General features: G+C 42.8%; 2 protein-coding genes across 7 annotated transcripts in view; one reads left to right on the forward strand and one right to left on the reverse strand.

Moving 5' to 3' along the window:
* The window catches only part of LOC139765648 (probable cytochrome P450 301a1, mitochondrial), an 84,384-nt gene extending 80,419 nt beyond the window's left edge, over positions 1-3,965 (forward strand). For all 4 annotated transcript variants that reach the window (XM_071693344.1, XM_071693346.1, XM_071693345.1 and 1 more), the window contains 2 exons: positions 194-397; positions 2,331-3,965. In XM_071693344.1, the coding sequence (XP_071549445.1) occupies positions 194-397; positions 2,331-2,441 (315 nt within the window). In that variant the 3' untranslated portion in view covers positions 2,442-3,965. The remainder of the gene's footprint in view (positions 1-193; positions 398-2,330) is intronic.
* A 1,635-nt stretch (positions 3,966-5,600) lies between these two features.
* On the reverse strand, positions 5,601-13,331 carry LOC139765650 (nucleoside diphosphate-linked moiety X motif 17-like). Of its 3 annotated transcripts, XM_071693349.1 has the most exons (7): positions 13,139-13,331; positions 11,901-12,192; positions 11,354-11,549; positions 10,364-10,587; positions 9,177-9,303; positions 8,559-8,649; positions 5,601-7,963 (listed from the first exon to the last, which is right to left on the reverse strand). In XM_071693349.1, the coding sequence occupies exons 2-7, from the start codon at positions 12,162-12,164 to the stop codon at positions 7,747-7,749; spliced, it is 1,119 nt and encodes a 372-aa protein (XP_071549450.1). In that variant the 5' UTR covers positions 12,165-12,192; positions 13,139-13,331; the 3' UTR covers positions 5,601-7,746. The 3 variants fall into 3 exon arrangements, with proteins under 3 accessions (XP_071549450.1, XP_071549448.1, XP_071549449.1); XM_071693347.1 differs by lacking the exon at positions 5,601-7,963 and having other exon boundaries at positions 8,001-8,649; XM_071693348.1 differs by lacking the exon at positions 5,601-7,963 and having other exon boundaries at positions 8,001-8,649; positions 11,901-12,224.
* Positions 13,332-13,844: the final 513 nt, after the last annotated feature.

Here is a 13,844-nt window from a genome sequence, read left to right on the forward strand (position 1 = left end):
GTAAGTTCTCTCTCTCTCTCTCTCTCTCTCTCTCTCTCTCTCTCTCTCTCTCTCTCTCTCTCTAGGACGTATCCCTTGTCAGTGTCGTAATTCCTAGATAACCTGTAAGTGCACGTGATTGGTCACATACACCTCTTTCTACAGTTTTTTCTTCTCTGTTTCTCTCACTGTGTCTCCTCCCCTCCTCCCGTAGTGGCAGGTGGTGGCGCCGACGATGCTCATGAACTTCCAAGAGTCGGTGTTCCCTCAGGCGGACCAGTTCCTGCCGGAGAGGTTCCTGCGCGGGTCTCCCGTCGCCCCGCGCCACAACTTCGCCTTCTTGCCCTTCTCGTACGGCACCAGGATGTGCGTAGGACGAAGGATCGCCTACCAGGAGATCCTCTGCCTGATCGTGAGGGTAAGTCTGGACAACGCTGTGGAGCTCTAAGAGATCTGATCACCAGGGTCGATCATGGTGGATTGTGTTCACTCATCATCAGAGTTTTGATGATCTGTGGACAGAGTCCTCACCACCGACGTCAGTTTGGATGTTTTGTGGACAGAGTCCTCACCACCGACGTCAGTTTTGATGTTTTGTGGAGAGAGTCCTCACCACCGACGTCAGTTTTGATGTTTTGTGGAGAGAGTCCTCACCACCGACGTCACTTTTGATGTTTTGTGGAGAGAGTCCTCACCACCGACGTCAGTTTTGATGTTTTGTGGAGAGAGTCCTCACCACCGACGTCACTTTTGATGTTTTGTGGAGAGAGTCCTCACCACCGACGTCAGTTTTGATGTTTTGTGGAGAGAGTCCTCACCACCGACGTCACTTTTGATGTTTTGTGGAGAGAGTCCTCACCACCGACGTCAGTTTTGATGATTTGTGGAGAGAGTCCTCACCACCGACGTCAGTTTTGATGTTTTGTGGAGAGAGTCCTCACCACCGACGTCAGTTTTGATGATTTGTGGAGAGAGTCCTCACCACCGACGTCAGTTTTGATGTTTTGTGGAGAGAGTCCTCACCACCGACGTCAGTTTTGATGATTTGTGGAGAGAGTCCTCACCACCGACGTCAGTTTTGATGTTTTGTGGAGAGAGTCCTCACCACCGACGTCAGTTTTGATGTTTTGTGAACAGAGTCCTCACCACCGACGTCAGTTTGGATGATTTGTTTATATAGATCGTATCATCAGAGCTATGATGGTTTGTGTCCAGGGTTTCAAACATTAGAATTTTCATCGTAAGAATAAGTTTTCACTACATTTGTACAGAAACCTCGTCCTTAGGGTCAGCCTCGACAAAGTTTCGACAACACTCTCATCTTTCGAGAATTCTCATAGTCATAGTAAAAGTACCGAGATTTTATATTGAGTTCACTTCCTTACTTGGCGGTTTCATGGGAGGTTCTCGTCATCGTCATTGTAAATTCTGTCAAAGTAATTCATAATCTTTAGCTGCGCCAGTACAACTTTCTCAAGGTCTGAGTAGATTATGTAGTATCATAAAATATTACTTTTTCTAAGAATATCTTATAAATCCAAAGCAATCTTTGGTTAGATTTTGACAATACTTTAAGATATATCCATGCTTTTTAATAGTACGATTTGCCAGAAGTTAAACACATCATGGAATGGATGTATGCTGACATGATTCTACATTTCTTTTTCCCCTGTCACTACTATAGGCATTCCAGGTTCTACCCTGTGAGTAGTAGCACCATAAGCGAGAAATCTGTATCGGTAAGGCTGTACCATCATCATCAAAACACAGTCAGGAGTAGCGGCTCACAATGGAACTCCCCAACTCACAGAACACTTTACTCCCAGCGTGGGGTAAAGACTTTAAACTCGATTTAGCCCTCACGTTAGAAAGCTGGGGGTTGCATGAGGATATTATCAATATACATAAAAGTTATAGTGTAGATACTTCTATGCCCGGGCTTTATTGTGCTCTACTGAAGAACTAGAGTACAGGACGTAGATATATCCAGGATTGCTTATTTGTTACTGGACATATGAGTTAATTGTACTGCTCTAAAGGTAAATACTCTTCTTTATACTAGGACGCTTGTAGACGTATCGACGAAAGATTTCACATTATCATTCTCCTCTTTAACTCATTATATTTTCTGCAACAAATTGTTTGAGAATAAATGGGGTCTTTTCTTATTTTTTATTACTAAAAAGTAGTTAAATTTTTTTCTACTATATAGGTAGATGCGTAACCTTATGATACTTCCAAAAGCTTCCCTATACAAGCAATACTTTTCTTTATTGAGAGGTAATTACATAAACAATATTTTTTGTACTCGTGTCCAATGGGTATTTACTCTCATAGAAAACGTTCTCCAGATCCTGAGCGTGCTGGAGGTCGACTACAAGTACGAAGATGTCCACGTCATCAACAAGCTGAGCTATGGTCCCTCACATCCACTGAAATTTACCTTCTCAGACCTGAGATGAGTGATGTTGTTCTTCAGAGTCCTGTCAATTAATTTAATGTGTATACAAAGCGTCATATGGGCTTGATATGTATATAGGTGTGAGTATTGTTGGATGCATTAATTTATACAGTGATTTTTAGGTTAGATATACTCGGTTTACTCCTTGAGCAAGACTGGAAGACCCTTTGGGTAAGATAGCGTGATGTTCGAACTTGACCCATAAGTGTTAGCTAGTCAGTGGCTAGGCTATCATGCTCAAATGCCATAACGGCGTGCTCAAAGGCCATCATCCCTCCATGTTCAACGGGTTTAGCTTTCTCTGCATACTTCGGTTACGGGTTCAATAAGCGTAATTCATCCATACGTCCAATCCTCCTCAGGTCTTCCTTCCTTCACCACGTATATCATAGTTCTCTAGATAAAACTCATGATAACTGTATCATAGATAATCATGTTACATCATAGTCAGCCACGTTAATAGTGCTGATGATAGCTTCTTGCGCCCGTTACACGATAATCAGCCACATTAACATGACTCAAACCCTTGATGTTCTCACTGAGTTTTCATCGGAAAAATCTATCATGTTTTAATGAGAATATATATATATATATATATATATATATATATATATATATATATATATATATATATATATATATATATATATATATGTAGTATACTCTGTCGCCGTCTCCAACGTCAGCGAGGTAGCGCAAGGAAACAGACGAAAGAATGGCCCAACCCACCCACATACACATGCATATACATACACGTCCACACACGCACATATACATACCTATACATCTCAACGTATACATAAATATATATACACACAGACATATACATATATACACATGTACATAATTCATACCGTCTGCCCTTATTCATTCCCGTCACTACCCCGCCACGCATGAAATGACAACCCCTTCACCCCGCAAGTGCGCGAGGTAGCGCTAGGAAAAGACAACAAAGGCCACATTCGTTCACACTGTCTATAGCTGTCATGTATAATGCAACGAAACCACAGCTCCCTTTCCACATCCAGGCTCCACAAAACTTTCCATGGTTTACCCCCAGACGCTTCACATTCCCTGGTTCAATCCATTGACAGCACGTCGACCCCGGTATACCACATCGTTCCAATTCACTCTATTCCTTGCACGCCTTTCACCCTCCTGCATGTTCAGGCCCCGATCACTCGAAATCTTTTTCACTTCATCTTTCCACCTCCAATTTGGTCTCCCACTTCTCCTCATTCCTTCCACCTCTAACACATATATCCTCCTTGTCAATCTTTCCTCACTCATTCTCTCCATGTGACCAAACCATTTCAAAACACCCTCTTCTGTTCTCTCAACCACACTTATTTCATTACCACACATCTCTCTTACCCCTTTCATTACTTACTCGATCAAACCACCTCACACCACATATTGTGCTCAAACATCTAATTTCCAGAACATCCACCCTCCTCCGCACAACTCTATCTATAGCCCACGTCTCGTAACCATATAACATTGTTGGAACCACTATTCCTTCAAATATCCCCAATTTTGCTTTCCAAGATTACGTTCTCGACTTCCACACATTTTTCAACGCTCTCAGGACTTTCGCCCCCTCCCCCACCCTATGCTTCACTTCCGCTTCCATGGTTCCCTCCGCTGCCAAATCCACTCCCAGATATCTAAAACACTTCGCTTCCTCCAGTTTTTCTCCATTCAAACTTACCTCCCAATTGACTTGTCCCTCAACCCTACTGTACCTATTAATCTTGCTCTTATTCGCATTTACTCTCAGCTTTCTTCTTTCACACACTTTACCAAACTCAGTCACCAGCTTCTGCAGTTTCTCACATGAATCAGCCACCAGCGCTGTATCATCAGTGAACAACAACTGAATCACTTCCCAAGCTCTCTCATCCACAACAGACTGCATACTTGCCCCTCTTTCCAAAACTCTTGCATTCTCCTCCCTAACAACCCCATCCATAAACAAATTAAACAACAATGGAGACATCACGCACCCCTGCCGCAAACCAACATTCACTGAGAACCAATCACTTTCCTCTCTTCCTACACGTACACATACTCGATAAAAACTTTTCACCTTCTAACATCTTACCTCCCACACCATATATTCTTAGCACCTTCCACAGAGCATCTCTGTCAACTCTATCATATGCCTTCCCGAAATCCATAAATGCTACATACAAATCCATTTGCTTTTCTAAGTATTTCTCACATACATTCTTCAAAGCAAACACCTGATCCACACATCCTTTACCACTTCTGAAACCACACTGCTCTTCCCCAATCTGATGTTCTGTACATGCCTTCACCCTCTCAATTAATACCCTCCCATATAATTTCCCAGGAATACTCAACAAACTTATACCTCTGTAATTTGAGCACTCACTCTTATCCCCTTTACCTTTGTACAATGGCACTATGCAAGCATTCCGCCACTCTAGCCCCCCGCTCCCGTCCCCTTTAGTCGCCTTCTACGACACGTGAGGAATGCGTGGGAAGTATTCTTTCTCCCCTATCCACAGGGATATATATATATATATATATATATATATATGTTTTGTACTTTGGAATTCATTGATATCTTTGTGTAACTTTAGCCATATCAAATAACACATCTGACTCTGAGGTTAAGAGTACATAAATGAGCGTGACAAAGTTCAAGTATACAGTCCATTAATTCAAAATATGGATAAACCTAATTTTACAATATATATATATATATATATATATATATATATATATATATATATATATATATATATATATATATATATATATATATAATACATTGTTGATTTGCGAATGTATGTAAATATTTTTCACTGTCAAGTGTAACGTGTATTTAGTCTTAAGATAAAAGATTTCTTGTGAGGTATTTCCTAATTAAATCGATAATATAATACAACAGTATTCTTCCTCGTACAGTGATATCAAATAGATATGAACATCTGTATTTTGGATACAAAAAGCCTACCCATATGTGTGTTTAGTACAAAGGGGAAAATGTAATTTACCAAACAATTGATTAGTGACAAGTTAGATGAAAAAAAAAAGAAAAAGAAAGAATTCCGGAGCATAAAAATTGACTAAGAAGATCTCGATGCTGAATTGCGCCCGACGCCCAGGAAATAGCATCCAGCTTAGTACTAAGTGTTGTTTATGGCAGCGTTTTTGTGTGTTGCCAGATCTTTGGTTGAGTCTGGCCGACGCCGTCCGCTGCACAGCTCATGATATTCTGAGACGGTTTCCAAACGTATGTTATTTACTTCATTAGAGAGTCTAATTCTCTCTTTATTTCGTGATTCCATTCCTGTAGGTGAGTGGTTTGTTCCTTGAGGATTTGGACCTTTGCTCAAAGAGAATCAAAACACTTTCCTTTTCCTCTAAAAACAAAAAAGAAAAGGTGGTCATCTACTGTAATCGTCTTAGGGTTCACTTAAGCTGTCTACCAAACTCGCCACCGAACAAGAATGTTAGGGATTCCTTTTCCATAAGATTTTATGTTTGTTTCTCCAAGGACTTCGATACGACTTTCCAGACTACTTATATCGAGGAGTCTGCCTAAGTTATGATATCAAGTTGTGAAGCCGCAATCCGCCGGGAGGAGGTTTCAGGAAACTTTCGTCGGCAGATCCTTTGTCGAGAGACTTGGAAAGTCAAACGCACTTGGAGGACTCACTCGAAACTGCTGGCCCCGTTCGACCCAGTTCGGAGTTCGATACTGTGACCTGCTGTCTCATTAATTCAAGTTCTTTCCGAAGCTTTGTTCGAGGCCTCACTGTACGGTTTTGATTCCAAGCGTAATAATCCTCCAAGCTAATGCGATATACAGCCTCTCTGTGTACACTTGCAACACTATACTGGCTTTGGAAACACACGCTCGGTTGTTTGAAATAACCCCAGGGTCGTGGTGCCATTCTCCAACACCTTTTCTGAGCAACACCGTCTCGTTGCTGTCAGTGTTGTCTCTGCCCACAGTCCTTCTTTCTGCCCCACAGCACTTGCAAAGTGGAAGGGGCTTAGAAATTCTTATGAAATAATCGCGGTGTATCTCTGCAGAACCGCTCCCTTCCTCCAGCTTCTCAAGACCACGGTGTATTTTCTGGAAGTTTGCAGTGAAAATCAGATGCCCACTGAGGACATGATGGATATACAAAGGTTTACCCTCTTATCCTTCAAAATTAGCTCCAAGAATGTTGCAACTGCATTCTCGTTGTGGATAAGGAATGGGAGGTATTTAGGAAAGCATGGCTTACATATAAGAGTGCAATTGCGTGATACACAGTTATATATAGCTGAGACTCCCGCAATAGTAAAACATTAATTAATGATACATTTAGAGTTTCAACTCAGCATTTAAATTAATAGCTTCATGATATACCTCGTCTGTAGATACAGAACGAGCGAGGTAGGAAAGGTCCTGAGAAAAGCTCTCGAGAAATTATGGTGATTCGTCAACATACATGTGTATGGTCCCTAATGACAGAATTTACTTTCTGACATATGAGATTTGTTATTCACACTCACAGAAAATGGAAACAAAAATTTACAAGCTTGCCTTTCTTAAAGGTAACTTTGAGAATGTCTTGCAATGTAGAAGAAAGCTTAAGACTCTTGTCCCAGTTTGGATAATGTACGTGTCACTGTTCCATTGTGGGTTTAGAATATAAGGTTTGTGTAGGTTACAACATCACTTATAATCTTCAGTTTCTCATAGGATGAGCTACTACCTCCCCTTGTAGCTTGTCTGTAACTTCTGTCAATACTTCGTTAGAGTTTTTTGTTAAATACCAACAAATAGTTCAATTATTGGCGTTAAGGCAAAAGAAGAAGATACAAATCTACAATAAGGATGTGTTATTCACACTGAAACATGTGTAAGATATTGTGCTTCTGTACATAAAAGAACAGTATCAACTTGAGATAAGATCATTTAAGAGTTTCGTTTGCAACATCATCTGAGCTGAGCTCAGATTCTGATGCATCCTTCTTTTCTTAAAAATCATCTTGACCACAGCTCTGCCATGATTCGTCGAACAAACGCCTCCTGAATTTAACAAGTAAAAAAAGAAACCTTCCCTCACCACATTCGTGCAGGCGTCGACATACTCCTAACGTCATGTTTTCTAAGGTTATCTAAGGACGCGTCCTTCACTAAAATGTTCCAGGACTGACGAACTCCTGTGTCCACTCGAGACGCGACCTGCAACTTGAAGAAATCGAGATATTTCTTAATGTCGTTTCCCGAAGAAAACCTCAGGGAGTCTTGGGGGGGGAAAACAGCATTTTGTCCTCTATTGGCGGGGAAGTATGTCGTCTACCGCCATGGCGAGGGGCTTTGAGGGATGCATGCGTGTGGTGTGGTGGCGGTGGTAGTTGAGGAAGCGATCTCCTCGGTGTTTGAGAACACGTTCAGCCGCCACCGTCTGCCTCTGGGGAAGGTCGCCGTGGCCCGCCTGCCGGCCGCTCTCTTCCCGGTGCATCTCCTGCAGCCACAGCTTCAGTGCGTACCTGTCAGAACAAGATGTCTTTGTCTTACAACGGACAGATGAAGTGACTTTACCGTAGTAAGAGCCTGAGTCATATCGTGTATCTGGAAATGACCAAGTTTCAGCAATAAAGCCACAGTTGATCAATAGACCTTCTGATCTATCATGTTTCGTCTCTTGATACAAAAATATGATCCCTGATATATATATTTTTCCCCCCTACTCCAAAACTAATGCCACTTGTTGCTAACTTGTGCAGCCAAGTATTTTGAGAGTCTTCTGAGACTATTTCTCCCTATTTTTTGAAAAGTTTTATTATCATGACAAAAATAAAACATAAAGTTACTGGTGCAATAATGCAATGCAAGTAGTTACGTAGGCAAGTGAGGCAGGTTATCTCCCGTTTCCTTAAATGGCTGGTATCCATACGACAGTTAGTAAAGAACTGACCTGGCTCGTGACGTGAGCTGACCTGACTCGTAACGGGAGTTGACCTGACTCGTGACGTGAGTTTACCTGACTCGTGATGTGAGATGACCTGACTCGTGACGGGAGCTTCGTGAGGTGAGCTGACCTGACTCGTAACGGGAATTGACCTGACTGGTGACGGGACTGACCTGGTGCCGGTGGTGATTCGCTCGACCTCGAAACCCGACTCGGGCACCCCCTTCCACAGCCCAGTAGGGTCGAGTACTCCCGTCGAGTGAACTGAAGAGAGGAAACATCATGACTCTCTCTCTCTCTCTCTCTCTCTCTCTCTCTCTCTCTCTCTCTCTCTCTCTCTCTCTCTCTCTCTCTCTCTCTTCCTAAATTGTGCTATCCCTAATGAATATCTTTTTAAGTATCCAGCCTCCAGTCACGGAAAGATTTTCAGCTGTAACAAAAGAAAAGCAACCCGTATTGTGAAGTGACCTGAGGACGTACATCCTCCTCTCCATCTATTGCAAAGGAACATGGCCCTCTTCCCCCTTCCCACTTTTGTGAAGCGACATACGGAGCACATATGTCCCCTCCCCCATCATAAAATAACAAAAGCAGCAACACATTTTCCCCTCCCATATTTACAGGGTATAATAGAATGCATGTAACTCCCCCTCTTGTGGAGTTAGGAATAAAAATGGTCTATCCCCTTAACCCCCTATTGTTTCTGTGTACTAAACACAGACGTAAACACCCCACCCCACCCCCCCTCTCTCTCTCTCCGTCAGTAGCAAAGTGCCTTCAGAAACGCGTACCTCCCTCCCGGTCGACGAGGGTGATCGGGGTCCTCCTGGAGGTGGAAAATCTGTGGGAGCCGAACACCACGACCTCCGCCATCTCCCGAGTTAGCCACAAGCAGGCGTCCACTTCCTTCCAGTCCAGCTACGGGGGTAAGAGGAAAGCGTACACAAACGCATACGTCAGAGAAGTGTCATAAATTGTCTCAACTAACATTCTTCTCTTCCTTCCTGTACGAATCTAATCTGAGGTAAAGTTCATAGTGTCTATGTAACTTGTACCCAATGTCTATGTTGATCTGCGGAGGAATTCGCGCTGCAGGAAGATCCGAATGTAAATTCGAAGTAGGATCTGATCCGCACTTTTCATCAAAAACAAAGTTGGAGGAAAGATGAGAAAGGATTAGAGGTAATATATGAACACCGAAACAAGAGGGAAAGAAATAAGACGCCTAACAGCTTTTCATAGGTAACCCTTCTGTACATTTTCTCTAATGAGGAGAGACATAGAAAATTTTTCTGGGCAGACTCAACCATTTGTTTCAGAAACCAGATAGATGGCAAGAGTATATGTAGGTTATGTTTGCCTTACCACATACATTAGCAGGTTTATTCACTAATTTGCATATCTAATGATTAATCTATTTATCCTTTTGTTTATCAACTCATGTATTCTAGTCCTTATCAGTCACAATAAAACGCTTCTTATCTACTGAATTACGCTACGCGACCCGTTTTAATGTTCTTTTCAAATCAGCTGTTCAGAGATATTTCCAAGCAACGAGCATGAAAAAATCAGGAATTTAAATAATTTACACTTGGCAACCATTCTTACTTATCCCAGATCAACAGGGTTGATTTTTTCTTTAGAAAAAATATTATCCCCAGAACTTCAGAATAGATTAACTAAAGTATTACACAATGTCCCTTTCCTTAGGATGTGATCTAATAAGATTTCATTTCTTAGAACGCATTCAAGCTTTTCTTCCCTCGTACATAACTAGGACTGTTCATTAGCACATAATTTGGGAAGGTATCCTTCCTTAACACGTACTTCAGAAAGACTTCCTTATCCAGCACGTATTTCAGGAAGGCTTCCTTCTCTATCACGAACCCTTGTGAGATTCCCTACAAACACACAGTTTATGGGACACTCCTGCTAAAGTAACCCTCAAACAAATCGAGTAAAGGCCCCAAATATTTACCTTGAGACGTTGCTGGAGGTTGCTGGTCGTCAAATGCAGTCTAAGGTGGAAGTACACGACGATATGGTGCCTACTGGGCTGTCCCATGTACACCACAGAAGGGTAGAGCGACTCCCAGAGCCCCAGAATTTGGCAAGCCCCGTCCCTCTCCTGAAGGCCTACCTCTAGTCCTGTCTCCTCCTGCAGCTCCCGAAGCCCAGCCGTCTCCAGAGTTTCGCCTTCCTCTGTACCACACGCAAGAGGAGGAGGTGGATGTGAGAACACATAGGTGGAGATGGTGAGTCAAAGATGAGGATCGTACGTCAAAGTTAAGGGAAATGGTAAGATGTTCCTGATGTACTCATGCCATACATGAGCCATTCCAGAAGACCCTATCCTACCCTAAGGAAGTAACTGATTCCTCACTGTATGCTGCTCAGGTGGCTGTCGACTTTTCAGGCCCACTCTCGGTAGGTCTCTGTCTCCCTTTCCTTCTTCAAGGGATTCTTAACTTCGTACAACCCTCCTTCCAATTCCCTGGTGAGAATATCTAGACCCTCCATGCCTAATCCTGAATTTCATACCCCTAACTTAGATGCTTCGGACTTCCACCATATCTCCACCTTTACCCCAAGACTATTCCATATCTCCTTGAAAGAAACCTAATTCATCACATTCATCCTTAAGAGGCTCTTGGCTTTCTCATAGGCAACTCTAATTAGGTTCTTGACCTTCTGTGTCCATTTCTAAGAGGTCAGTAGGAGGTTCTTGACCCCCAAGTCCTCCTTTGAGTTGTTGAATCGTCCACGTCCAATCCTGAGTTGCCTTTGACTTCACCAATTCCTCTTTAAGGAGTCTCTAAGGTCTTCATATACCCCCGATATCCCTACCTCCCCATGTTCAACCCTGATTTACCCTAAGATTTTTTATGGTGAAATCTTAGTTGTCAATCTCACCCTCCCAGTGACTATTCCGACTCTCTCGGGAGGCCTTCTGAGGACCTTGACTCACCGATGTGGCCTCCTGGAGGTACCCACATCCCGGGGAAGGTCCTCATATGCTGGGCGCGACGAGTCATCAGGAGGCGACCGTCGCTGGCCTCCAGAAGGATACACACACCCACGTCTATGCCACGCCCGCGCACCTCCGGAGGCAGCGCTGCCTTCTCCTCGGCAGTGATCTTGCGGGCGACACAGAAGGGTGGGTGCTGTGTAAGGGAGATGGAGGTCGTGAGTGAAACAGAGGACTGCAAAAGGGATTATGGCATCCCATCCTATTGTCTGTGATATACAGCTCAGCCGCTAAAAGCCATCAGAACATGCCATTAAGAACATGTTCAAATAAAACTGACGACCAAATTATAAAATTTTACCTAATCTGATGGTACCTGGCAACACCTACCTCACAATTTCGCTAGTTTTTTATTCTTGTCCGTAAAAAAAAATGTTTAGATCATCCGTTCGCCCTTTTGACTTACAGGATGATGATGATCCCCCACAACGAAAAACACAGCAATAACGTAACTCAGTTATCATGCAGGAGTCTTTGACAATCTTACCTGAAATCGGGAAACTTTCTTTTCAACATCCTTTTCTTTGAGACGGTTTCTCTCCATCCCCTGAGGTGTCGATGGAGGCGGCGGCTGGAGGTAGACGATGTTGTCTTTCATAGAGCATTCTATCCTCCCGAAGTCGTCCGTGATGCCGAAGTAGTCGACGAGACACGAGCCGAACTCAGCAGGCTGGTAGGGTCTCTTATGGTTTCTCCTGACGTGGACCACCGTGCGAATGTGTGTTGGGTTGGCACACATGTTTTGGGTCATTCCCGCGAACGCCTACGTCCGCCCATAACTGCAGTACACAACTGATAAGAGGAGAAGCCACTGCGGAGGTTATGAGACAGTGTTGTTGATTGTTATCAGAATATGATTCGTGTAAATGTGATTCAGTATATATCATATATCAGTACTTAGATTCCACAGAAGTCAGCATTTTCACTCAGTTTATAATAGATGTAGCCTATCTCTATTCGTAAATGCATATGGCACCACAGAAATAACTTTCGATGCGGAAGAAACTCATGACATTTGACTTGTAACACTTAGCAGAAAGGATTTGGAAGGGTCCTGGTAAGATTTAATTACACACTATGTAATCCTTTAACGATACTAAGAAGGGCTAAGATGATAATAATTTTTTTGTAACATAAATTAACAGAACCTATAAAAGCTTCACCATCTTCTCCTGCCACCTACGATCTATCTTATTTTCGATATCAAAAAAAGATTGGAGCTTTGGTACGTGTTTGTGATATCTAAGCAATGTGTACGATTGTTTCCACACAAACCTGTCCTAGCGTTCGCACTCAACCACTTAAGAGTGACCCTTCTTCACGAGTTGGCGAGCAGATTAAGACAATATCGTTGGTATACCTAAGCAACTTCACGGAAAAGGCAGGCAAATCCCAGTAGCAGTGCAAAATTAATTCACGGTTTCGCAGTTTCTCTTGGTATCTCCCGAGAGCAACAGCTTCTCAACTACATCCAACTACATGGCCAATTCTTCTGGTATATCCTGTTGGTGGTAGTTCAGCTCCACTGGGGTGTGCTCCACTCGGTACTTTTGATCAATTATCTCCACATTTTGCTTGATACTCATTGTACTGTCCACTTTCATGTTCTTTAGAAAAAAAAATCCAATTAGCGTTAAGCCGATTCGAAATATGTCGATAACCTTCTCTTCCACATTCGTTAATTCTGAGCTGCCTATAAACCACCTATTCACCATATTTTCTTACCTTACATATACCTTAATCTCTGTATTACTTCTGTAGCTCGTCAGTACAGGTAATCAATCGCTGATGAAATACGCAGCTTATCAGCTAACTGCCAATTTGCCTAACACGCATTATCATCAAAGCAGCACCGTAACTTAGTGACACACAAACAGTTGGATGCACACAGGAGAGAGCGAATACAACCTTCCTCAACTACGACAGTAGACTATACAGGAGGATCAATGATTCCCTCACGCACACATTTGCATGTCATGTGTATCCAGCTGATTCACTGAACGTCATTGCCAGCCACTTCCTGTATTTACTTCCTGTATTTGTCCCCCCAGGAAATGAAGGCGTGTGTCTGAGATTACACCCGCATAATTTATAGGACGAGGAGTCATCTTGTTTAAGTGATTTTCACTATACCACCATTGGACAGTCAGACAAACGAGGGATTATGAGCGATATGGTTACAGTAAACTTCGACGCGATTGTTTTGATGCCATGGAAACGGGTTCGCGTGTTTGCTCATACGCATATCATGAGGACCCGCTTAAGATATGTTTGTACAACTAAGAATATGGTTTACCCTGGACGTTTCACGGGCCCTGGTTCAATCCAGTGACTGGACGTCAACCCCAGTATACCACATCGTTCCAATTCACTCCATTCCGTGCACGCCTCTCACACTCATGCATGTTCAGGCCCCGATCAATCAAAATTT

The sequence above is a fragment of the Panulirus ornatus genome, chromosome 55 (genome assembly GCF_036320965.1).
Source record: "Panulirus ornatus isolate Po-2019 chromosome 55, ASM3632096v1, whole genome shotgun sequence".
Lineage (NCBI taxonomy): Eukaryota > Metazoa > Arthropoda > Malacostraca > Decapoda > Palinuridae > Panulirus > Panulirus ornatus.